At 34.3% G+C, this 24,609-nt stretch overlaps 1 protein-coding gene across 2 annotated transcripts; it reads right to left on the bottom strand.

The window, feature by feature from the left end:
* Positions 1-17,907: 17,907 nt before the first annotated feature.
* LOC11415949 (pumilio homolog 2) lies at positions 17,908-24,231 on the bottom strand. Of its 2 annotated transcripts, XM_039833639.1 has the most exons (10): positions 23,110-24,231; positions 21,435-21,969; positions 20,507-21,221; positions 20,278-20,419; positions 20,096-20,203; positions 19,771-19,983; positions 19,568-19,678; positions 19,021-19,215; positions 18,426-18,600; positions 17,908-18,332 (listed from the first exon to the last, which is right to left on the bottom strand). In XM_039833639.1, exons 1-10 carry the CDS (start codon positions 23,740-23,742, stop codon positions 18,295-18,297), a joined length of 2,865 nt encoding a protein of 954 aa, XP_039689573.1. In that variant the 5' UTR covers positions 23,743-24,231; the 3' UTR covers positions 17,908-18,294. The 2 variants fall into 2 exon arrangements, with proteins under 2 accessions (XP_039689573.1, XP_003606712.1); XM_003606664.4 differs by having other exon boundaries at positions 20,507-21,969.
* Positions 24,232-24,609: the final 378 nt, after the last annotated feature.

Raw genomic sequence — 24,609 nt, 5'->3', positions numbered from 1 at the left:
TCGTTGACACCAAATCTTAACCGTTGATTTCATTTGATCTAAAGGCTAATGTTTGAATACTTAAAAGTATCATGTACCATATTTATTGCATTTATTGTGATTTTTATTTCCTTAATTTGTTGTGCCGGATTCTCTCTCTTCTCATAATGAGATTGTAACTTGTATAATTGTGTTCTATCAGAAATTGGTAAGAAACAATGGGTGGAGAAATGAGGCTTGCACGATACAGCAGCCTCAATCATTTTGAATTCAAAATATTAATCAAGATTAAATTAACAAGCATTATTATGTAGAAAAATGTATGCATGCATCTTGTTTTATTGAACTTGTTGAACAAGTAGAACATCACTTCCATTCATCAGCGATAATAAAGAAGGCCATGATTTATGCCAAATTGTTTTTTAAATTGTTGAACAGAACTTGTTGTTATGAATTTCATGTCCTCAATATTTACAGCTGACTTGCCATGATTTATGGGAAATTATTTTTTAAATTGCTTTCGTTCATTTATTTTCCTTTAAATTTTCAAATAGTAGAAAAACAAAGAAGGTCATTTTAATAACATAAGATTGTATCGAAAAAAAAAATAGCATAAGATTAAGAAGAAGAAAAAATGAGGGTTATAGAAAACGAGTTGTTATCTGTAGATAGAAACGATCGGCTCTTGGCATTGGAACAAAATGAAGAATGCGTAATTTTTTTCTAAGTTTACCTTTTTTTAACAAATTTATTAATGCAATATAAATCGCAAATATAGAAAGAGAAAACCGACGAAACAAATTAGGAAATGAAAATCGCAAAAAGATATACTACATGATACTCTTAAGTGGTTCACATGATATTCTAAATGAACAAATATAAGCCTTTAGATAAAAAGAAATCAACGGTTAAGATTTGGTGTCAACGGATCCTGAATCTTGATTATTTATTTATTTTTGGAAAATGCTATGGCACTTGATAAGAAGTTTAAAGTAGTAGAAATTTTATTTTTGAACTTGTGTATTCAACACATTAAAACATCAAAAAGCAACTTTATTCTATGAAAGTTATCAATTATTTTTATTTTTGGATTCTTAACAAGTGTCACAAAGACACTTGTTAACAGGACCCCCTATATTTTCTATCAACAACAAAGAGAATGTAAATCAATCTCCGTGGGTTTAGCTCAATTGGTAGGATTATTGTTGTAAATCGAGAAGTTTGGTTCAAGATCCAAATAGTGTTAATAAATTTTTTAAAGATAAATTGTTTGGGAGAATCTGAATTTAATTTTTGAATAAAATAATTTTTGAAAAATATTATATTTGTTATATTGTTTGCATCATTGAAAAAAATATGATTGATATTTTACTATATGAAAGTGCAAAATATTTATTATTTGTGCATACTAAAATCAATTAATTTAATTAAAAATTCGCAAAAACTTTTGTTCATAATTTATTTGCATTAGCACAACAAGAAAAACTGATCTAAACCTTACTCTCTCTGTTTTAAAATGAATGTCGTTTAAAGTTTTTACACACATATTAAAAAGTGCATTATTGGGTGGAAACGTCTGCACAAATAGTAATGTATATAGTATTAATTAAAGGATACAATTAAAAAGAAAAAATTATTATTGCATTAGAAACTAAAATTGACATTTATTTTGAAACAATTTTTTTGCTAAAACGACGCTCATTTTAAAACAGATGGAGTAGTTTAAAATAGAAATAAGTGTCTTAAAAGATGTGCATTTAACCTTATTCAACTTTTTAATGTCAAAATTTTGTTATTTTCGATAGATAAAAAAAACTTTTAATTTTGAATTCTTTAACCTATATCGATAGAACACAAGAAAACAAGACCCAATTTTTATTTACTGCAAACATGAAAGTGATTTAACTCATCCTTAATGAGGTTGACAGTAAGAATGGAATCCGAGTAGCAAGTCACGTCGCCCAGATTGAAGCTAATAGCCAACTTTAGACCTTGATAGAGTGTTGTAAGCTCCGCAAAGAGGATGTCTTGAGAGTGACTGATGTATCATGAGAAACCAGCTATGTACGTCCCCGAATAGATGCGTAAAACCCCTCCAAAACCGGCAGTGCTTATACAAAATATCAAAGACCTCATGAGCTCAGGAACATACTCTCTCCTTCATTCGTTTAGAGAAGGTAACCAATGTGCAGATTTCATGGCCAAGCTCGGAGCTTCTAATGATGTTGAGTTGTCCATCCACTCTTCTCCGCCGGAGGACCTGCTGCCTCTGTTAAAGACGGATGAATTAGGAACCTGTATTCTAAGGTGCTAGCCTTGTTTTTTTCTCTTTTCCTTTCCATGTTGTCTGTTTAGTTCTTTTCTGTTTTCTTTACCCATGTAACCAAAAAAAAAGACCCAATTTTTATTTATATTAAAAAACTTATTTTTCATTTTCCAATCTTCTAGTTCAACGTCATGTCTCTTACCTTGTGCCCGGGGACGGACCCAGCTTTGGTGGAAATGGGGCTATCGCCACCCCTACCTAATCAATTATATTGATCCCCAGTATATGAAAAATCATCTTCACCGTTAAATAAATACACCGGTCATTATTATAAGCAAAATTTAACATTTTAGATTTATTTATTAAATGATGTATGTGATCCATAATATGAACCACATACATCATTAAATGAATGAACCTAAAAAGTCAATTTTGCTTATATTTAAAAACGGAGGGAGTAAAATATTCATTGACATTGAAATAGTTCCTCAATATTGACAATAAATTTTGTTTAATGATTGATATGACAATAAATACTTATAAGAATTGATATGACAGTAAATATATATTTAAAGATTGATGTGACAATATTAACAGAACATTTTAAATAAATGACTATTTCTACTAACCAAATGGATAAACTATTTTGAGGTTTCCATACATTAACGATCCGTTTGGTGCACAAGATAGGATAGAGATAGGATATGATATAAAATTTGATAAGGAAAAGATATAGATAAGATAAACATTTATCTTATCACGTGTTTGATGCACACACGATAACAAACATAATATCATATATATCACTATTAAATGACAAAATTAGCCTTGTAATTAATTATATGTTTTAACTTTTTTAATTAAATACAATTAAGCTATTATTAATTGTCAATCATCTTCCTTTTTTCCTTCAAAAAATCATCTTCCTTTTTCTCAGGGGTGTCGTCTTCTTCAATTCCAGAAATCAATTAAAAAAATCATGGCTTCTTGAATTTAAAAAAAAAAAAAAAATCGTTTGCAATCTTCTTCCTTTACTAAGTTATATCAAAGCTCATTTGCATAACTCCAACCTGTTTCATCTTTTTTCAAATTCAACAAGAATAGAAAATAGATAATCAATAAAGAAACAAACAAAAAATTAAGCAAATGGAAAAAAAGTGATTGTAGAGTGAAATTGGGAATAGATCTGTGACAAATAGAAGAGATGGTGTTGAAGAGTTATGGAAGAAGGTAGATGTCGATGGATGGAAATCAGAGAGAAACATGAGCGATGAAAGAGAGGACAAAATAAGAATTTTTAATGTTAATCATGATAGGATAACTCTGACCCACCAAAAACTAAGGATGAAAATATCAAATGCTGAGTAGGATAGGATTAGAAATAGCTTTAAGTTATCATTTCCTATTGACATATCAAACAAAAGATTGAAACAGGACATGATAGTATTATCATATTCTGTCTTCTTATCCTGTGCACCAAACGGGACCTGAGAAACTATTGTAGAAACTCAGTTACAATTCGGATCCAAGATAATTATTTCATCCTTTTTTTTCTTCTTCATTAAAACATGAGCAGAATATGGTATACCACTCACCCTCACTTAGTCACTTTTATAGAACAACCAACTTACTATTCCTTAATTATTCCCTGCGCGATTAGATCGCACAATTTTTGGAACCCTAATGTTGTATTTAAAATTGAAAAAAAAAAAAACTTACTATTCCTTAAAAGCAGCACAAAAACAAAAAACACAACATTCCTTGCTTGTAAAAAAAGTTATTACTCCTTAATACATTAATAGAGCAACGATATTTGTACATCTATTTAATGATAATTTTGATGACAACTATATTTTTCTTTTTTTGTTGGTCAAAAACAATGGAGAGAGAATAAAAACAACATGTGAATATGAGAAAGAAAGTTGTCAAAAAATTATCACAAAATAGTTATATAAATATTATTTTTTATATTAATACTAGTTGTTCATTTTTTTCCTTAAATAAAAAGTTGTACACTTTTTAAATTATATAAATAAATAATGAGTAGGTTGATTGGCTGAATAAATAATAATTAAGGAAAACGAACCAAATCGTCAAGTCAAATACTACCTCAGTCCTTAATCCTTAATTATATGATCCTTTTGAGAAAAACCCAAGAATTAAGAAAGTTGATTTGTTGAATTAATTTTGCTGACAATTGTTATTGTTTTACATGTTTACCCTTTATGAAAGAGAATTAATGGATGCTTTCATAGAGTATTTATTATATATTGCAGAAAAATATGCAACATAAATAGGGATATAGTGGTAAATAAATAACTAATGTACATCGAAATTTGGAATGGGTCTTATAAAAAGAGAAAAAGAAAAAACACAAAAGGGTCTTATAATTAGGGAGAGAGGTAGTATAAATCACAATTTATAAGAGGGAACATTTTTTTTGTTCTTGAAATATCATATTGGGGAACCTGTGAGCCGGGGTGAACTCATTCAATGGTTATGTGTGACTAAAGCTACACGTCTAATTTTCTTTTTTTATATAAATAAAACACAATATGTTGAAAATAAGAACAAATCAACAACCTTCTAAAACTCTTATAATGTGTTTAATGAGTCTCTCAAAGTAATTTGCAGCTTTTGATATGACCAAATTATTGAGGATGATTGAGTTTTATCCAAATAATTTTATAAATGTGCCGGAAGTGGCGTTACACCATCAACTTATGAATTATGCTAAAAATGTTCAATCTGATCCAAAATTTGCAAAGTTGAAAGGGCTTCCAAATCTTTATGGAAACAAATAAGTGCAACACATTTACTATAGTTTATAAGCATGTGAAGTTGACTTTGCTCTTGGCGGTAGCAACTACAAATGTTTCATTTAGTGTTCTATTTCCCAAACTTTGAATCTCTAAATAACAACTTCTCATGTTTACTGGTTTTCCATTTTAATTTGTGTTTACAAGTGCACCGTAGGCTTCACGAGATGATTTATTGAGATAAGATTGAAAGTTTAGGATGGAAAATGGAGTCATTGTTGTGATCTATAAGGTTTAAATCAACCACGATACGATCAAGAATAAAGACAAAATCAATTAACACTTACATAACGTAGATATTTGTATTTTATCTCAAACCTAAAACCATCTAAAAGCACCCGTGAATTTACATTTAAACTAAGGGTGTGTTTGGTAAAAATGAGTTATAAACTAGCTGATAGCTGATAACTGAAAAGCTAGCTTATAGCTGGTGGCTGATAGCTGATAGTTGAAAAGCTAGCTTATTAAAATTAAAGTGTTTGGTAAAATTAGCTGTTGAAATGACTGATAAATATAAAATGACATAAAAGTACATATTTGTTTATTTTTATTTCTTTATAAATCACATATATGATTTTTTTTCCTAATATATTTCTTTTTAATATTTCAAATTATTTTCATCTCCAAGATGATAAATGTGCTTTATGAACTCAATTGACATTTTTCACTCAATAAATTTTATTTTTTTACTAACTTTATTTAACTAAACTAGCTTCACAATTTATTTATTATTATATTATATTATAATTAAAATTAAATACTACATTAATTAAAAGCAATGTCATAAAGAAAAAGTTAACAACAAAATAGAAAAAATTATATCGTGTGGGTAGGTTGGTTGCAGTAAACTATAAAAACATGGGAACATGGGTAGTTTATTTTTCTTTTATAAAATATTAAAATTAATGTAATAAGGTTAAAATTGGAAAAAATTATAAAAGCTATCAGCTATAAGCAAAAAAGCTACTTGAAATAGCTTTTCAAAAAACGCTATAAGCTTATGAGAAAAACTTATTACCAAACACATCACGTTTTCATCCAACTAGCTTATAAACTAGTCCAACAAGCTATAAGCTAGCTTATTTGTGTTACCAAACACAACCTAATTGGTGTTTACTAAAGAATTTTACGGTAATGTCATCATATTCCAATAAAGAAATTAAGGCAATGTCATCATATTCCAATGAAGAAATAGATGAATTAAAATAGAGACCTCCTTACGAGTTTTAATTAAAAATTGTTGTAAAATTATTAAAGTTGTTAAGGAAAAACTATTAAGCTTATGTAGCATACGAGTTTATATCAATGATTGTTCGAGATTTAATTTTAAATGATTTTAAAGTTGGCTTGATGGTTGAGGTTAATGAGTTAGGGAGTAACAGGGTGATAAACTTTTTTTTATTTTGAAAAAAGGGTGATAAACTTTTTTTTAAGAAGAAAAGGGTGATAAACTTATGTTGGTGGTGAGTTAAGTCATACACCAACACACTCAAAAGAAAATTATAAATAAACTAGTTTACTAAGCTCACTATCTTTCTGATAAATCAAAAAATTTGAATTCGAATACAATTATGATAATGTAGCAATGTTAAATATTTTAATAGAAAGTTTTATCATTTATTATAGTCCACTGAATCAATATATATTACAAGCCGAGATACTCGACTCATACCAAAAACAAAGTTTAACAAGCTCACGACACGTGAGGTTAACTTTTCTGAAAAATAATGGTATGTACGTATGCAACTATGCATCAAGACTACTACTATTTTACATACAACTTGCCTCATGAAATAAACAAAGCGAGTAGATAATGTTATTTATAGATAATGATCGTGAAAGATACAGCTGAAACCAATGAAAAATTTCATAAATATATCATTTCAAAATCTTTTGCTGAATAGGAATAGAATATAATATAACGCTAGGACCTAATGCCATACTATACAAATATTGATATCAATGAGACTTATAAACAAACAAAAGAGAACAAAGGAGAGACTTTCTTTGAACACACTATTTTTATTGTTGAAGACTTGATAATCCAATATGATACAAGCATATGTCTTTTATAGGCTTAGAATACATAAGCAAAAAGTGAGGCGGTGTTGCACCTTGTAGAAAGAGGCAGTGCACACTAGATATTTTTACTTCTTAATGGCTAAGAAATTTACATAGGCGGTTATAAACTATTCTAGGTGGTTCTACATGTCTTTTTATTTTACTTAATGACTAATCATAATCTAGTATTAGACTAAGTTCTTGATTTAACTTCTAACATCGCCTCCCTTAAATCAAGCTTTGCATCATTCCAAGCAATTTCTTCAATTTGTAAAATGCTTCAATCTTCAATGGCTTTGTAAAAATATCCGCAATTTGCTCTTCAGTGGGACAATACTCGATCACCACTTCTTTTTCAGCAATCAACTCTCGTATCTTGTGAAATAGGATATCAATATGCTTGGACCGCCCGTGAAAAACTGGATTTTTAGACAGTGCAATCGCTGACTTGTTATCACGGTATATCTCTATAGGAGTATTCTGCTTCTTATGCATGACTTCTAAAGTTCTTCTCAGCCATACTGTTTGAGTAGCACAACTGGTTGCTGCTATCTATTCTGCTTATGCTGTGGAAAGAGCGACCACGGGTTGTTTCTTCGAAGACCATGATATTGCACCGGTGCCTAGATGAAACGCGTACCCTGACGTGTTTTTTCTTGTTTCTATATCTCCTGCCCAATGACTATTGATAGATTTTTGGCAAGTGTACCAAATACTATCGAAGTAGTAAAAATATTGTTCCCACGAGGACTGTGTTAATCTCAATTTAGCAATAACGTTAATATCTAGGATGTGTAAATTTCTTTTAGTTGCCCTAGGCAGTAGTTTTGGTTTGCATAAAATTAAATAAATAGAATGTAAAGATAGAGTTGGAAAGAATGAGAGAGAGATGAGATCAGGTCTTTCGAATCATCTGTGTTCCCCTAATTGGTATACTGCACCTATTCTTATGAATGATTTTCTAGTTCCACGATAGTTAACAAAATAGTCCTAATCAATCCCTTGAGTTAGGACCCTCTTCTCAAACTACAACCCCTAATTCCTTAGGTGGTCTAATAATCTTTGAAGGTTTTAAGAACGTTAACCTAATATCACTAACAAACGATTATCCATTCCTGGACTAACCCTGTTTATTAGAACAATTCAATTCTGTCTAAGTAGAAAGCTATGGTCAGTAGTCATTCATTCTCACTAAATCATGTTTATATTTGATCAGGATATAAAAAAGCATTAAGAACAATTGAATTGAATAAAAACTAGATTGTCATTCACAATAAATAGAGTTTCATAGCAACATGGTTCAATTAGGGTTACAAAGAATCATCTCAGACCTAATCTCTAAGAGATTTAGCTACTCATAATTGAGTTTACAAATAGCATAATCAATAGTGGAATTAAAACATACATAAACTGATAGAAGGTTGAAGAAATCGCCCTCCTAGCCGTCTTTAGGTCTCAAAATCCCACTTTGCTCTCTCCAAATCGTAACCCTTGTCTTTGGAATAGACTTCAGCTTAAATAGGCACAGAATTTCGCCTAAAATCGTGGCACGATTCTCCTTGAATCGCAAATCGCTGAATTAGGGTTTCCTCAGATCGTGTCACGATTATGCCATCGTGACACGATTTCTTCAATGTCGAAGCTTGATTTTGGTCTTCTAAAATCGTGTCACGTTTTTATCAAATCGTGACACGATTCTCTTCTTTGTATTTTCTTCAGTTTTCTACTCTTTTGCTGCATAAGTTGCCTTGTGAACTCCAATTTGTGATCAAAATACATATAAAAAGACTCTAGAATTAGCGAATGACGGACTGTCATCAACTATCTGTATATCCAACAAGCTTCACATCACTATTATTACCATAAAAAATTCCTTCGGTCAGAGTACCTTTGATATAACGAAGCATCCTCTTCGCTCCTTGCAAGTGACAAACACGTGGTTCCTTCATGTATCTGCTAAGTAAACCAACTCCATATACTATATCTGGCCTTGTTGCAGTCAAATATCTCAAACTTCCAATCAAACTTTTATAATGAGTTGAGTCTACCCTTTTACCATCGCTTTCTCTTGTCAGCTTCAGCTTTTCTTCAACCGGGTGCAAATTGGCTTTGAATGCTCCATCTTGAATTTCTTCAAAAATATCACTTGCATACTTCTTCTGAGAAATAAAGATTCCATCCTTCTGTTGAATGACCTCAATGCCGAGAAAATAGGACATCAGGCCCAAATCTGTCATTTCAAAATAACTTATCATAGCCTCCCTGAATTCAGCAATCATCTTTGAATTGTTACCGGTGAATATCAAATCATCGACATAGAGGCACACAATAAGAACATCTTCAAGATCAATGAATTTGATGTAGAGTGTGTGCTCGAATGGACATCTCTGAAAGCCGTTTTGAATGAAATAAGAATCAATTTTTTTGTACCATGCTCTTGGCGCCTGCTTCAAGCCATACAATGCTTTCCTCAATCTATGTACTTTATCCTCCTTTCCTCTAACCACATATCCTGCAGGCTGCTCAACATACACTTCTTCTTCCAAAGTACCATTAAGAAATGCAGACTTAACATCCATTTGATGTATTTTCCAATTATTTTGAGCTGAGAGTGAAATAAGCATGCGAATTGTATCTAATCTCGCAACAGGAGCAAATACTTGAAAATAATCAATACCTGGTTTTTGTTTGTAGCCTTTAGCCACCAGCCTCGCTTTATAGCGATCAATCTCACCACTGGGTTTGTACTTTGTCTTGTACACCCACTTTACTCCTATTGGCTTCTTGTCTGGTGGTAATTCAGTCAGCTCCCATGTTTTATTCTTCTCAATTGCATTGATTTCTTCATCCATAGCTTTTATCCAATTTTCATCACTACCAGCTTCTTCAAAAGTAACTGGCTCACAATCTGCAAATAAGGCAAATATGATAATCTCTTCATCAGATGGGTCATTATCAGTACCCAAAACACAATCCTGCAGTCGAGCTGGTAATCTTCGATTCATTTGTGCTATGTTCGATGTTTCTGGCTCATCAGGTGTTGTATCTACATTCTCAACCTCCTCTTCATAATCATTTGGAGTTGTTACTATCGGCTCCTTTTGTGACTTTGATGACCAATTTCACATTCCTCCTTCATGAAAAGTCACATCTCTACTGATAATCACCTTCTTGGTCTTTGGATTATAAAGCTTGTAAGCCTTTGAATTTGAGTAGTAGCCAATAAAAATACATCTCTCGCCTTTATCATCTAACTTCTTTCTGATTTGATCTGGTACATGAGCATATGCAATACATCCAAAAACTCTTAGGTGCCTGATTGAGGGCCTCCTTCCACTCCATGCTTCTTCAGGAGTCTTCTCATGAACACTTTTTGTTGGACATCTATTCAAAATATAAACAGCAATAGCAACTGCTTCTGCCCAAAATTCCTTTGGCATTTGTTTGGCTTTCAGCATGCATCTCACCATATCCATGATTGTTTTGTTCTTCCTTTTCAGCTACTCCATTTTGTTGAGGAGTGTATCTGGTGGTTAACTGATGTTGGATTCCATGTTGCTCAAAGAAATTTGTGCCAACGAGGTATTCTTGTCTCTATCTGTTCTGAGTGCTTTGATTAGACAACCACTTTGTTTTTCTACGAATGCTTAGAATGTCTTGAAGGCATCAACAACTTCTGATTTCTGCTTCAGAAAATACACCCAAGCCTTTCTACTAAAATCATCAATGAAAGTAATAAAATATCTGCATCCACCAGTTGTTGGTATTTCAACCGAGCATAAATCTGAATGAACGATCTCCAAGAGTTTCTTTGCTCTCCAAGTCTTTCCGATTGGAAATGATTCTCTATGCTTCTTTCCAATTTGACATGTCTCGCATACACCACTTGGAATGTTCACAAGAGGCAAACCATAAACATATTCTTTTCGTGACAAATAATTTAAGCCAGAAAAATGAAAGTGACCAAATCTCATGTGCCACAACCAGTCATCATTTGGAATTATTGAACTCAAGCAAGGAAATTGATCATGTTGAATTCTTAGAGGGAATAGGCGGTTAGAAGACATTTTTACCTTTGTAATGAATCTCTCATGTCCATCAATCAAAGTGCAATAGCCTTTGTGAATCTGCATGTTGTAACCTTTCTCTGACAGTTGTCCCATGCTCAAGAGATTATGATGAAGACCTGGAGCATAGAAAACATCACTAATAAAATTCTGCAATCCATCCTTCAATCTGATAGCAATTTGGCCTTTCCCCTCAATTGGAATATTTGAATTATTTCCAAACTTCACGGTAGATTTTACTGTTTCGTTCAGAGAAGAGAATAATTCCTTTTTCCCACACATATGATTACTACACCCGGTGTCTAAATACCAAATATTTTCTTCTTCTGAAAGTGTATTGCTTGCTAAAAATAAACTATGTTGATTTTGTGAAGACTCGCCCGAGTGTTGATATGAATTCTCTGCCATGTTTGCCTTATGTTTGTATCTACAATCAGCTTCTTTGTGCCTGTACTTTCCACAATTAAAGCAACCATTATTTTTCCTCTCTTGGTTGTAATAACCTCTTCCTCTGCCACGGTTGTTGGAGCCAAAATTGTTTCCACCTCTTCCTTGATGGGATGGATTGAAATTGTTGTCTCTCCATTGGTTGAAGTTGCCACGTCCTCTTCCTCTAAAGGTTCCTCGACCTTTAACTCTGAAATTTCCTCTTAATCCAATGTTGAAATTGTCACATTCTCTGGCTTCACCCATCTAATTGGATTAAACAATGTTGTTGAGCTTCACCTGGCTCTTCAAGGCTTCCTCCTTTACTTTTTCAGTCTTATCCAATATTCTATTGACATGGCTTTCAATGCTTCCCTGCAACTCTGCTACCGACAAGGTATTGGTATTCCAATATTGTAGTCACCACATGATCATATTTCATCGGCATGGTGCGTAAAATTTTCTCCACTACCTTGCTATCTGGAATATCTTCTCCATACACCCTCATCTTGTTGACAAGATTTATAACGCAGGTAAAATATTGATCCACTGTTTCAGAACTAGACATTTCATACCTTTCGTACTCTCTACGCAGAGACTGCAACTTTGATTTCTGAGCTTTCTTCACTCCTTTATGTGACAGCTTCAATATGTCCCACGCCTCTTTCGAAGTCTTCGCATTTGCTATTTTCCCGAAAATTGAGTAATCTATTCCTTGAAGAATTTGAGATAGTGCTAGCTGGTCCCTTCTACGAGCAAGTTCATCAGCTCCTTGTTGTAAACCAAACTCAACAAAGCTCCATATGTTGTGAGCTTTAAGATGTGTTGTCATCATAAATTCCCAATAACTGAAATCTAATTCAGAATTCAATTTGGGACCGGACCAAACAATATTAAAATTATTGTTTGACATATCTCACTCAGAATATACTTACAATAATTTTGACACAATGAGAACTCTTTTGTTCCTCACACACTCAGACTATTTTTGACACTGACACTTGCAGGACCTAACCTGCTCTGATACCAATTTGATATCAGTGGGACTTATAAACAAACAAACTCACAAATAGAACAAAGGAGAGACTTTCTTTGAACACACTATTTTTATTGCCGAAGACTTGATAATCCAATATGGTACAAGCATATGCCTTTTATAGGCTTAGAATACATAAGCAAAAAGTGAGGCGGTGTTGCACCTTGTAGAAAGAGGCGGTGCACTCAAGATCATTCTAGGTGGTTCTACACTTAGACATTTTTACTTCTTAATGGCTAAGTAATTTACATAGGCGGTTATAAACTATTCTAGGTGATTCTACATGTCTTTTTATTTTACTTAATGACTAATCATAATCTAGGTGGTTCTACAATTGGTCACATTAAAAAATCATGGATGTTGAATCTGTCATATGAAGAATTATTAATATATTCATATGAAGAATTTACTCATACTCAAATGAAGAATTGTTAAAATCGATTAGTAAAATCATGGATGTTGAATTTCTACAAACTGAAATTTTTGAATCAATTGTTGCTTTAGAAAGAGGAGGCGTATTGCACAGAAAGGAGGGGAGGGAGCGTGTTTTCCTTTAACAAATATGTAACTCTTGAATTTTGATCTCAACCCTTAGATATTTTTTTGCCATGTGTCATGCATCCATGACTTAAATGGACTAAATGGAGCACAAGGTAAATGGAGCATACATGAACTCCTTGTTGTGAGGCATAAGTATAGCTTGACCCTTCTTCTTCTTCTTCTTCTTTTTACAAAGGGAAAAAATATTATTGATTAATAATAGAGCTCATATCTTTTTGGATATGAGTAAAAATGGGGGTAGGAAAATTACAATACCAAATCTTATTGGGTTCACACTCAGCCCATTTTGCAGTAGCGTGAGCAGCCCAATTAAGATCTCTACTAATCCAGCTAATAGACATAGTTTGCATGCGTTTCAGCTTCTCTGAACAATTTCTCCCAACCTTGCCCCAATACCCTCTAGGGAATTGTTGCGAATTGATGCTACCCACAATGATCTTTGCATCAGATTCTATATGAACATTAACCCATCCAGCTTTTTCAATCCAATTTAGAGCGTGATAAACTCCCAGAGCTTCTGCCATGCAAGCATCTTTTGATCCAGCCGTCGTTCTAGTTGCCACCATGACGGGCCGTCCATCGCTCCACCGGAGAACGAAGCCTAATCCCCAACGGCCATCACCAAGAAGGTGAGCATCCACGTTCAGTTTTAGGTTCGCTCCCGACGGAGGTTTCCAGCAAGTGTCACGACGAGTCATTCTAGATCCGGTCAAGCTGGGGCGTGGATTGAGCTTATTGTGTTGCTCCTGGTACGAATCAACTGATTGGACAGCTCTGCTGATGATGTCTTGAAGTGGTATGTCTTTGTTTTGAAAAATTAGATTGTTCCTAGCATTCCAAATTCCATAGCATATGGCTGAGATTATTTCCAAGCTTTTTTTATCACCTTTTTGTAATTGAAGGGATAACCACTCTATGAATTCTGGATGATCGGGATCGAGGTTCTGAAAATTTAAAGTGAGAGGGGAAGCAAACCACACCCTTTGAACCCAGGAGCATTGCATAAATGTATGAGAGATGGATTCAATGTGGTTACCACATCCGGGGCACAGAGGATCACACCGAATTCCACACTGCATTAAGTTTCGCTTCACAGGTAAACCATTATTCATAATACGCCAAATTAATTGAATTTGTTTTGGGGGATAGTTTGGTTCCATAAGTTCTTCGAGATTGGGTCACAACAAGTAGAGGAGTTACCAGGTTGACCCTGAGCTTGTTCCTCCCTGTTTTTTATAAAATGGTATCCATATTTAACAGAGTAGGAACCATTATTAGTATGAGCCCAAACGAGATCATCATCCTCATTGGTATTGATAAGAGGGATCTGATGTATCTGATCAGTTTCAAAAGGAAGGAATAGTTTATGGATTAGGGGTGTGTTCCAAGAGAGAGTGGTGTAGTCTATAAGGTCACTGACCTTTTGAATATCACAGTTGTTAGGTTTTTTGCTAAAGACTTTAAAGCCATTTTGGTCTGGAAGCCATCGATCCTCCCATATGTTGATAAGATTACCATTCCCAACAGTCCAGTAACTGCCTTTTTGAATGACCCATCTAGCCTGAAGGAAGCTACGCCAGGAGTAGCTTATACCAGGCTTCTGGTGTGCTTCCCATATGGTATTATTGGGAAAATGCTTGGCTTTGAGCATGTTGGATATTTGTATATTGACTTCACTTTTGCCTAAAACAAATATTCATATGAGATGTTGAACACGATGTGCCAACATCCTGGCATGGTTCAGTTGACCTACACCTTGCCTAGTTTTTCGCACGCGCTATTTTATTTAAGGAATCCACGCCTTTATTCTTGTTGGTCAAGCTGCATGTTTTTAGCATAGGATCAAATTGTTTGTGATTTCCTAAGATTATGTTATCTACTTAGGAAAGTTTGGAGGTGATCAGGATGTTCCGAATTATGTGCCTACATATTAGGAGTTTCCTTTTCTGGTTCTGTTGTACGTGAAATGGATCACCGGATTGTTCTGAAGCCCAACAAGTTTACTGACCCGTATTACTTCAATATTTAAACAAGACTGGAAGACCTAGAGAATCATTCAAGTCGCTGTTTGAAGAATATATCATCTAGGGTTTTGAGTCTGTTTATGTGAGCCTTTCGTGTATCATCTTGATACATGCTTAGGACTGTGTTTGAGTTGTAATTTGTGCACTACTCTGAAGCTTTTAAGCAAAGAGTTAGGTAGTTTGTAAACTGTATCAAAGCTGTGAAGTACGGTGTTCAGTTGTGTTGTTTGAAGGTAGCTTCATTTTGATTGTATTTGTTATTTGAGTATTACAGGGGCTGTGATCAGTTGTAAGGGAGTGAGATGGGATCTCAGATCTAGGAGTTCATAGGTTAAAGTCAGTACGGGTAGGTCCTAGGTCATTAGTGCAAACGAGGATTTTGCTGAGAGCTATTGAATACGGACTACACTAGTGGATTTCCTTCCTGACTTGGTAGCCCCCAGAGTAGGTGACGTTGCACCGAACTAGGTTAACAAACTCTCTGTGCCATTTACTTTTATGCTTTGTGTTTTACTTGTCTTTTGTTAGCTTAGTGTTCGAAACATTTCATTCAACATCTGTTTCTGTATAACTTGTGTTGAAACATCTTATATAACATCTTAAGTCTAACGTGCCAGAATTTCAGAGCACTTTAGCCATAAGGGACTGATTTTGAGTCTGAATGCGCCATATCTGTTTGGCTAATAAAGCTATATTGAAGGCTCTGAGATTTCTAAAACCCAATCCTCCATTCTTTTTTGCTTTGCACAGTTTTTCCCACTTAATCCAGTGAGTTCTTTTTGAGTCAGTGTTGCTTCCCCACCAAAAGTCACAAATCACTCTATCAAGTTGTTGACAGAAATTTTTGGGAAGCAAAAAACCACTCATAATGTAAGTGGGGATGGCTTGAGAAACCGCCTTAATGAGGGTGCTTCTACCAGCAAAGGACAAGTGCTTCTCTTTCCAACCTTTTTAACTTTTTGAGGACCCTATCATAGATGAATTTAAAGACCTGTCTTTTTGACTTGCCCATATGAGTAGGCACTCCCAAGTATTTAGAAAAACCTTCTACCTTCTTCATGCCAAGAATTTGAATGATATTGCTCTGTTCTATGTCTGCCACATTTTTGCTAAAAATGATCAGATTTGTCAAAGTTGACTTTTTGACCAGATTGAGACTCATAGAAGGAAATAATAGTTTTAATAGTTTAAGCTTCCTGAGTAGTTGCCCTGCAAAAGATAAGACTGTCATATGCAAACACATGATTAATCATGGAAATGCTATCCAGTGCCTCTGGGCACTATACTAAAAAAAGAAATTATATAGTAATTATTGCATTGAAAATTGTTTAATTGATTAATAAAATATTAAAAAAAAAAAAACCTTTTTTTAGTAATAACTTTTTTTTTTGTTTCCTTAACCAGTGCCTCTGGAGCACCGGTTAGCATCACCCCGTAATTAATTATGTTGAATTATATGGTTAAAAACTTTGTATGGTCTAAAGTAATAAATAATTTGAAATAAAAAAATGTGACACTGTATCCTACATCGTAAAAAAATAGACTCACGGTCTTTGTTTTCCACAAATCATTTATCCATCTCTCAAACAACAAAAATCATTTTTCTTATTTTTTTACTAACTCTTAACTTTTTGGAACATTGATTTTATTTTATTTTTTTCACTAAAATTTATGTCATCATTGAGATTAAATATACTTTTGGCCCTTATAATATAGTATATGCTCAGTTTTTTATTTTAGTTCTTACACATTGTTTCTTCAAAATTAAGGTATGACTCAAACTCAAAAAACTATGACTCAATCTAAATTTCTCACTCACCTCAATCGTTATATTGATTTGAGCATCAGTGTTCGCATACACACTCCACTATTGGACATCATTCCTGTCATGAATTATCCGGCCAAAATCCTCCTTTTACGAAGCATTTCTTCAATCGATCCATCATCATTGTGAAATCTCATTATAAATCATGGTTTCTTATTATAAAGATATCCGGGGAACGATATGAAATTTCATTATAAATCATAATTGTGGTACATGGTTTCCTTATAAAAGAATAATTTAGATCAAATAGACATAGTTGTAATGACAGATAAAAATGATGTATTGATGACATATACGAAATTAAGCAACATATTCAGTTATCATAAGGGCAATCTCAATGAATCCCCTTAATAAGATGTTACACTGCAACAACAAAGAAAAAACATATGGTTGAAGTTGAGACCGTGACATCTATCAAAGCTACCAACTATTCCACCATACAATGTTGGGGGTAGAAAACTATTTGGTGACTTTGTTCTGAATGAGTAAATTTACTCAGTTGATCAATCAATATTACGAAGTCGTACACTGTAAAAAAAATTACTACAAAACTATTGCTGACATCAACATTGGAAGGTAGATAATCCATTCTTGTTTAAACTTTAAAATATGAATTTGCCAGCAAGAAGCTATCACTTGAAAGTACTGCCATGTTTCAAGGGGAATATTATTAGTACTCACTTCTTTTCCTACGTGTCTTTTGTCAAGTGTATTATTTCTATGCCATTTCAAGACATTGAATAAAAGCATGTTAATAGCTTATAGCTTATAATGATAATAAAACAAAAGGTTACTATCACATTCATTCACAAGAGAAGAAGGAAAATGAACCTTAAGATAAAATTTTATACTCATAATTAAAGGACAAAAGGTTTTATAACCGTACAAGTTGATAAAAAAAAACTGTCAACAGCTCTCCACATAGCATTATTTTGTACAGTGCGTAAAGTTGTAAACTACCTCACCATCTTATACTCTTTACACCGTGAAAAAAGACTTGTATAGTCATCAGCATCATAATATTTTCATTTCTCTGCAGGGAAAACATCTGAACCTCATCTTGCTTGGAATCTATGTATAAACTTAAAAGGCTACAAATGTACACATTTTTGCAGTACAATTAACAACTTTATTTCAATCAGCAGAAACATATAGGCTCTTGAAGAAGCAGCTTGCACTAGGCTCAGTTAGCTAGCTGTACAAACAAACATTATTTTCTCTATGTCACGCCTAAGCAAGTTGAGGAGTCTGAGCAGCCATTCTTCTCTCTACAACAACAAATTACATGATCGGTTAACAAATCATTAACATGTGGTGTGATTACAACAATAGAATAAGAATGGAAAGGATTAGTTAGGTACCTCCAGCAGCAACAAGTTTCTCTACACGTGCGACGATGTGCTTTCCATAGGTATACTTTTTCAAAGCATTCAAATGAACCTTGATTCGTGAAAGAATCAATTCACGTTGATGGTCGTCACATGTTTCCAGCACCTTTTGGACAACATAATTTGCAAATTGATCTTTCATCATTGCCTAAATATAAGAGGGATATGATTTTAGCATTTTGCAGAACATATGAAGAGGAAAACATCCTAACTAAGGCCGAAGAATTATAAGGGTGATTGGAAAATCAAGACCGAAGATTTGATATTGGCTTTGCTTTATTTGTGAATCATGTTAAAAATTGATTTTCAGTAATCACTCTCCGCTAGAGAACCAGTTAAACACAAATGGTGAATTCTGCTTAAAGTAAAAAAAAGGTCAAGGGATGGTTATGAGTTCAGCTCATGCAATAATAGGATTTGAAATAACGAGATCATTCATGATGATTTGAAATCTAAGACTAGGTATAATATCAAAAGCTTCCAAGACAGTGGATTTAAAAATGCATATTGTGGTATTAAACCTAAAATTGATGAGCAATACATAATAGATAAAGAGAGTTAAAAAAACCTGAAGAGGCTCATTTTCATCCGTGGTTCCAAGCATCTCACTGACTAGTATTTGGCGTTCTGCAGGACCACTAAAGGTCAGACACTTCTCCACAACATTGGAGGCAAACTTTTGTTGACTCATTTGAACTATCTTCCCTGCTAACTCCTTTATTATGGTAGAACGCTCGTGAGGCTTCCCATGTTCCAGTACATGCTGTTATTTAGCGGAAAACAAAACAAAACAAGAGATCAACCCACATGTTTAAACGGCATACTATATGTATATCAAATGAAGTGATAGCAAACACTGTAATGTTCAGGACGTGGCCGCGAAATCAGGAGGATTAGAGACCAAAAACCCATATCATATTTGAAGACCCAACCTCGGATGGCATGTCAAAAAGATGATATAATATAAAGCAACAGATTTTAAAAAGATAAAGAATTAATTATAAGTAACAAGTATCACTGAAGTATTACATCCGTTTTCAATACATTCATGATAAACGAAGTTAAATGATAAACAACAAAAAAATCCAGTAGGCTTGGTAAGAAAAAGTAAAAACCTGAACAACGTAATTGCCATACTGATCCTGTGCTAGCATGCTAACAGCGCCTAAAATCTCATCCATAACTTTCTGCTGTGTTGCAGGGCTTTCGCAGTGCTCCAGTACTCTCTGCCATGTAAAAGGTTTTTTTTATTATGCGACAAATGATTTTTAGGATCTTAATAGTAAAAACAGTAACATAAGCAGTTCAGAAATCTTACCTGTATCACACGACAACCGTATGGATGGGTTGAGAGTGTCACAACTTGATCGAAAAATGTTGAAACAATAAAGTCGATCGCCTCTTCAGGGACACATTCAATACATTTCTGAATGACATGATTACCATTCTGATCACGAACACAGCGCATGATATTACCATCAAGCTCTTTAACCATCTCTATTTTTTGATCCAGATCAACAACTTCAATGGCCTAAAGAGAGCCCATATTGAAAGGACAGAGGAAAACTTATGAGATATTCAAGAAAATAATAGAAAGGGAAGACATAAATATATCAACTATTGTCAACCTAAATCATCAATACCTTCTGAATAACCCGGCAACCATACATCTGAAGGCTAAGTGTAAGAACGTGGCCAATAAGCTTGTTTGCTAATTCTCTTCTCTGGGGTGCAAGTCCATGCTCAAAAAACTGCAAGATATCAGCTATTGGTCAAACCAGATCCATGAAAGAGAACAATAAACCAAGAGAATAATAATTTTTACCTTTTGAACCACATAATTACCAAAGACATCGGTCATCAAAGCAAGAGCATGTGGCATGATTTCCTGATAAACCATGTTTTTTTCTTCTGTAGTTGCTGTTTCAAGCTTTTGTTGAATAAATCGGCTTCCATATTGATCGGCACTGCCAACGATCGTAAATTAAGTCAAGTTAACTTTTAAGACGACAAAAAAAAAAAAGCATCAACCGACAAAAATTGAACAAATTTACCTGAATTCAACAACATGTCCGGCAATTTCAGAGAGCTCAAAACACTTGGCTTTATTGCTTTTAAACTCTTCCAGCAGAGAAGAAGCAAAGCTTTCATCCATATTCCCGGAATCTACATGCCAAGGTCCCATGACCCCGGCTAAGTTCCTCATTCCAGAAGCAAAACGCATGTTGTTCAGATCATTGTGCCTAATTGGACTTCCGGATCCAACTGGAGAACCAGAGTTTGCCATTGGACTTCCTGGATAAGACAACCCAACACCATATGCCGGATTTCCATAGTAACCATGGTGATTGGAGTTGCCTGATTTACCACCAAGCTGTGCATTGTACTGTGACTTTTGAGGCGAGAGAACAGACCCGAGGTAGGCTTTCTGCAGCTCAAGTAAATTCATGTACGAATTACCCAAGTAGTTCCTGTCCACAGAGGGGTCGTTGAGAGCAGCGAGTTGTGCCGCAGCATACTCTGACGTCCTCATATACTGAAGATACATCGGATCAACAAACGGAGCCTGAAGAGCACCACCAGCAATTTGATTTCCCATCCGACCAAGATTATGCAGATCAGAAGGAGAACCAGCTCCCGAAGCCAAACCACCTCCAAGAATTCTCGAGTCCATTCCAGGGGAAGCCATCATGGATGCAGCAGCAACGTTTTCAAACATCGGTGGCAGATTACTGGTGCCATATTGGTTAGTCATCAAGGATGTCAATGCTGCTGGATTTCCACCATAACCACTTAAGCCATAATTAGTGAATGATGAATTCATACCATCTATAGACTGATACTGAGCTTGCATATTACCTCCTCCACTAAAATGGGAGGTAGGTGATCCTTTGAAATATGAGTTATTCAAAGGAGCAGTCGAGTTTTGTAGCTCAGCCTGCCTGTGCAGGGACAGATTATTAAGTTCTGACCTGCTCTTACCTGAACTTTGCAAATGCCCTGATTCAGATTTTTTTAGATATGGATGTTGCTTGCCGTGATCTTGACCGCCCTGCATGCCAAAAAGATATCTCTGATGATTATCGACATCTGACTCAACCTGTGATGGCAAATGGTCTTCATCGTCTGCAGACAAGTTCATCCCAGATAAAGCAGCCACAAGATCTGCTGACTCGTTCATGCCAGATGAAACGCCATTAAATGAATCTGGACTGACAATGCCTCTCTTGTCAGAAGCAACATTTCTCCCTCCGCCAATAGGTGTGAGACATGGACTAGGAGCCCTTGCAATATGTTGTGGATCAGGAGTAGTGCTTCTTGACAATGAAGATCCTCCTAGTGCAGCAGCATAAGAATACGAAGCTGGCAGACCAATATTTTGTGTTGCAGATGATCCTTGAACATGAGCTAACTCTGCTTCAGAAGTATTTACTTTATCAACATTTTCATCGAATGCATTGCGACTTGCTGGACGAGAAGGAAGGCCTGTGACGGGGGTGTTACGCTCCATATCATCCTGCAAAATTACCGGTCATGAGCTCTGGGGAGAAGAAAAGAGATGCAAGATAAACAAATCTAGATATCAGTTACCAAAAGTAACTGAAATTTTAAATTTAGACAAGACAGTGTAGCTGAAAATTAAGATATAAAATACCAATTTCCAAATGTAACTGAAAATTTAAATTCAAATTTAGATAAGAGAGTGAAAATGAAAATTTAAATAGAGGAGAATTTGAATAACAAGGGTTTAATTAAAAAAACAAAAAAAACAGACTGAGCCTACCAAAAGACTCGGTAATGCCTGTTTTTCTGCTTGTGCATTACAATAAAAACTCTCAAAACACAAAAAGAAGCTAGGAATAATCTGAATACATGAGAAACTGAGAGATATGGCCAAAACATATGCTCCAAGACCAATATAAACATATACCCTGCTTCAACACTGAGAGGTATAAAAATGTGACATAAAATTCATCAAAACTGCTGAATGTGAGGTATAAATCCTATACAACCCAAGTTAACCACTAAAAACTAAAAAGGTATGCGGCTTGAAAGTAGTTTATTATAATATGTACAAAATTTCAGCAAAAAAAAATGTCAAATGCTTTATGCTAAATGCAACAATTCAGCTAGATGTAAGTAAAATAATCAGTATCAATATTTCCTGCCAACATAAAACTAAAATGCTAGATACTAATACTACAGGACGACCGATCATAAAAAAACATTGGTTGAAGTATATAAAAAAGATTAAGCCGAATGCATTGAATGATATGCTGCCATTTCCATCACAATGAGCTATAAATAATGGTAAGCCAAAAGCCAAAGATGCATATTGTCAGTTAACATTCCATTAATCAAAAGAATTGCAATCATTAATCAAAATATTAGAACAGGATCATACATCACAACGTTAAAAACAAAACTTCCAAACAGATAGAATGAAATGCAAAGTATAGACTGCATTATTGATTTCAGTAATCCAATACAGCCTTAAATAGCAAAAGTACCATCTTTTGTACCCAGCAGAAAAAAACAAATGAACACATATATCTGTTATCAACCAACCTTGACAGCAGAAAACAACAAACTGAGTTATTATCAAAGTTAAAAAAGATTTAATAAGTCAACAGATAACAAACAAGAAATACAATACCTGAAAAATTTCAGCAAGGCTCTTTTGTTTGCTTCTAAGTCCCAAGCTAGGCAAACCAATCAAACCATCACCACCCCATTCAGCAGAACCTCTAGTCTTTTCATTCTCCACCTCACTCCTTTCTTGCTTCCTAAAGTTAAAACCGGGTGGCGTCGAAAACATTGACCTACCACCACTATCATCAGTCATGTTACCTTTCCTCCTATCTCCAATTCCACCTACAGCTGAGGCCCCACCTTTAAGCCTTTGTTGAAACCTCCAATCTTCCTTTGACAACAAAGGAGGTGGAAGCCTAGGATTCAAATTCACATTTGAATAATAGTATTGAAGATAAGCTGGATCAGACCTAAGCTCTTCCTCAGAAACAACACCATTCACATCTTTATTCCCCGGAAAATCTGAAAAACCACCAGCAACACCACCAGCACCAAACAACCCTCCAACAGCATTCAAAGAACCCTCCACAGTAGGAGGAGCTGATCCACTCCTAAATATATTCAACTCCCTTTCGCGATCATCGCCTTCTTGCCTCCGTTGCTCTCGGAGCAACATCCCTATTTCCTTCTCCAATTCATCACCAAAACAACCCTCGTTATTGCCAATAACAGGTCTTCTTCCCAACTCAGACAACATTCTTAAAAATCTTAACTTTATATCACCAAACACTAACACACATAAAACTAATCACAACCCACCAAAAATTATCAAACCCTAATCACATAAACAACCTAAAAATTCAAACTTTCTTAATCACAAAGCATAAACAGTCACAACCATAAAAATTTCAACTTTCAGCAACTAAAAGCATAAAAATTCAAACTTTCATACAAATTCAAGAAGCTAAAACAAAACTATGCAAAGCCATCAATAATTAACAAAGCTAGTTTGCATAATCATTATTGAAAGTTGAGGTTAAGAATGGTGCAATAAAGGGAAAAAGAGGAGAGAGGAATTTGAAGCTGGCGGCGATTGGTTCTTGCAAGAACCTTAGGGTTTTGTTCCATCTATGAGGATTATAAATACACTAACGATGATAGCACAAAAAACCCAAACCCAACAACAAAACCAAACCAAACCCAAAATTTTAATTTTAATTTCAATTTCTTTTCATTTTAAGTTTATAAAGTTTTATTTTTTCATATAATCTTTATGAATATTGTATCTCAGAAATATCCAGAATTTTATTATTATTTTATGTATTTCCTAAACCTTAGGGTAATTGACCAAGTGATAACCGACTAATGCCAACACTAGAGAGAGAGAAAAAATATTGTTTTGTTTTGTTTTAATTTTTGTTTTGTTTTGTTTTATTTTTCATGTGTGTTTCAGAACACAGTATCTATGTCTATCTGACACGTAAGTGAATTAGATTCGGTAGATCAGTAAAACATGGCAAAAGTACAGTAAATTATGCACAACTTAACAACTCTATATTCACTTCTGAAACGTTGTGTTGTGATGAATGTTATGAATCATGATTATGTTAGTTTTTTCCAATTT

This window comes from Medicago truncatula, chromosome 4 (assembly GCF_003473485.1).
Source record: "Medicago truncatula cultivar Jemalong A17 chromosome 4, MtrunA17r5.0-ANR, whole genome shotgun sequence".
NCBI lineage: Eukaryota > Viridiplantae > Streptophyta > Magnoliopsida > Fabales > Fabaceae > Medicago > Medicago truncatula.
Note: the sequence above shows the minus strand (reverse complement) of the source record. Positions and strands in the feature narration are given on the sequence as shown.

What these genes read in the sequence shown, in the direction of transcription:
- LOC11415949 (XM_003606664.4), bottom strand. Translation starts at nt 23,742, where the DNA reads ATGTTGTCTGAGTTGGGAAGAAGACCTGTTATTGGCAATAACGAGGGT. An exon ending in GGACATGTTGTTGAATTCAG is followed by an intron (nt 20,420 to 20,506) that starts GTAAATTTGTTC and finishes GATCGTTGGCAG; the next exon opens with TGCCGATCAATATGGAAGCC. An exon ending in ATGGCAATTACGTTGTTCAG is followed by an intron (nt 19,216 to 19,567) that starts GTTTTTACTTTT and finishes GCTAAATAACAG; the next exon opens with CATGTACTGGAACATGGGAA.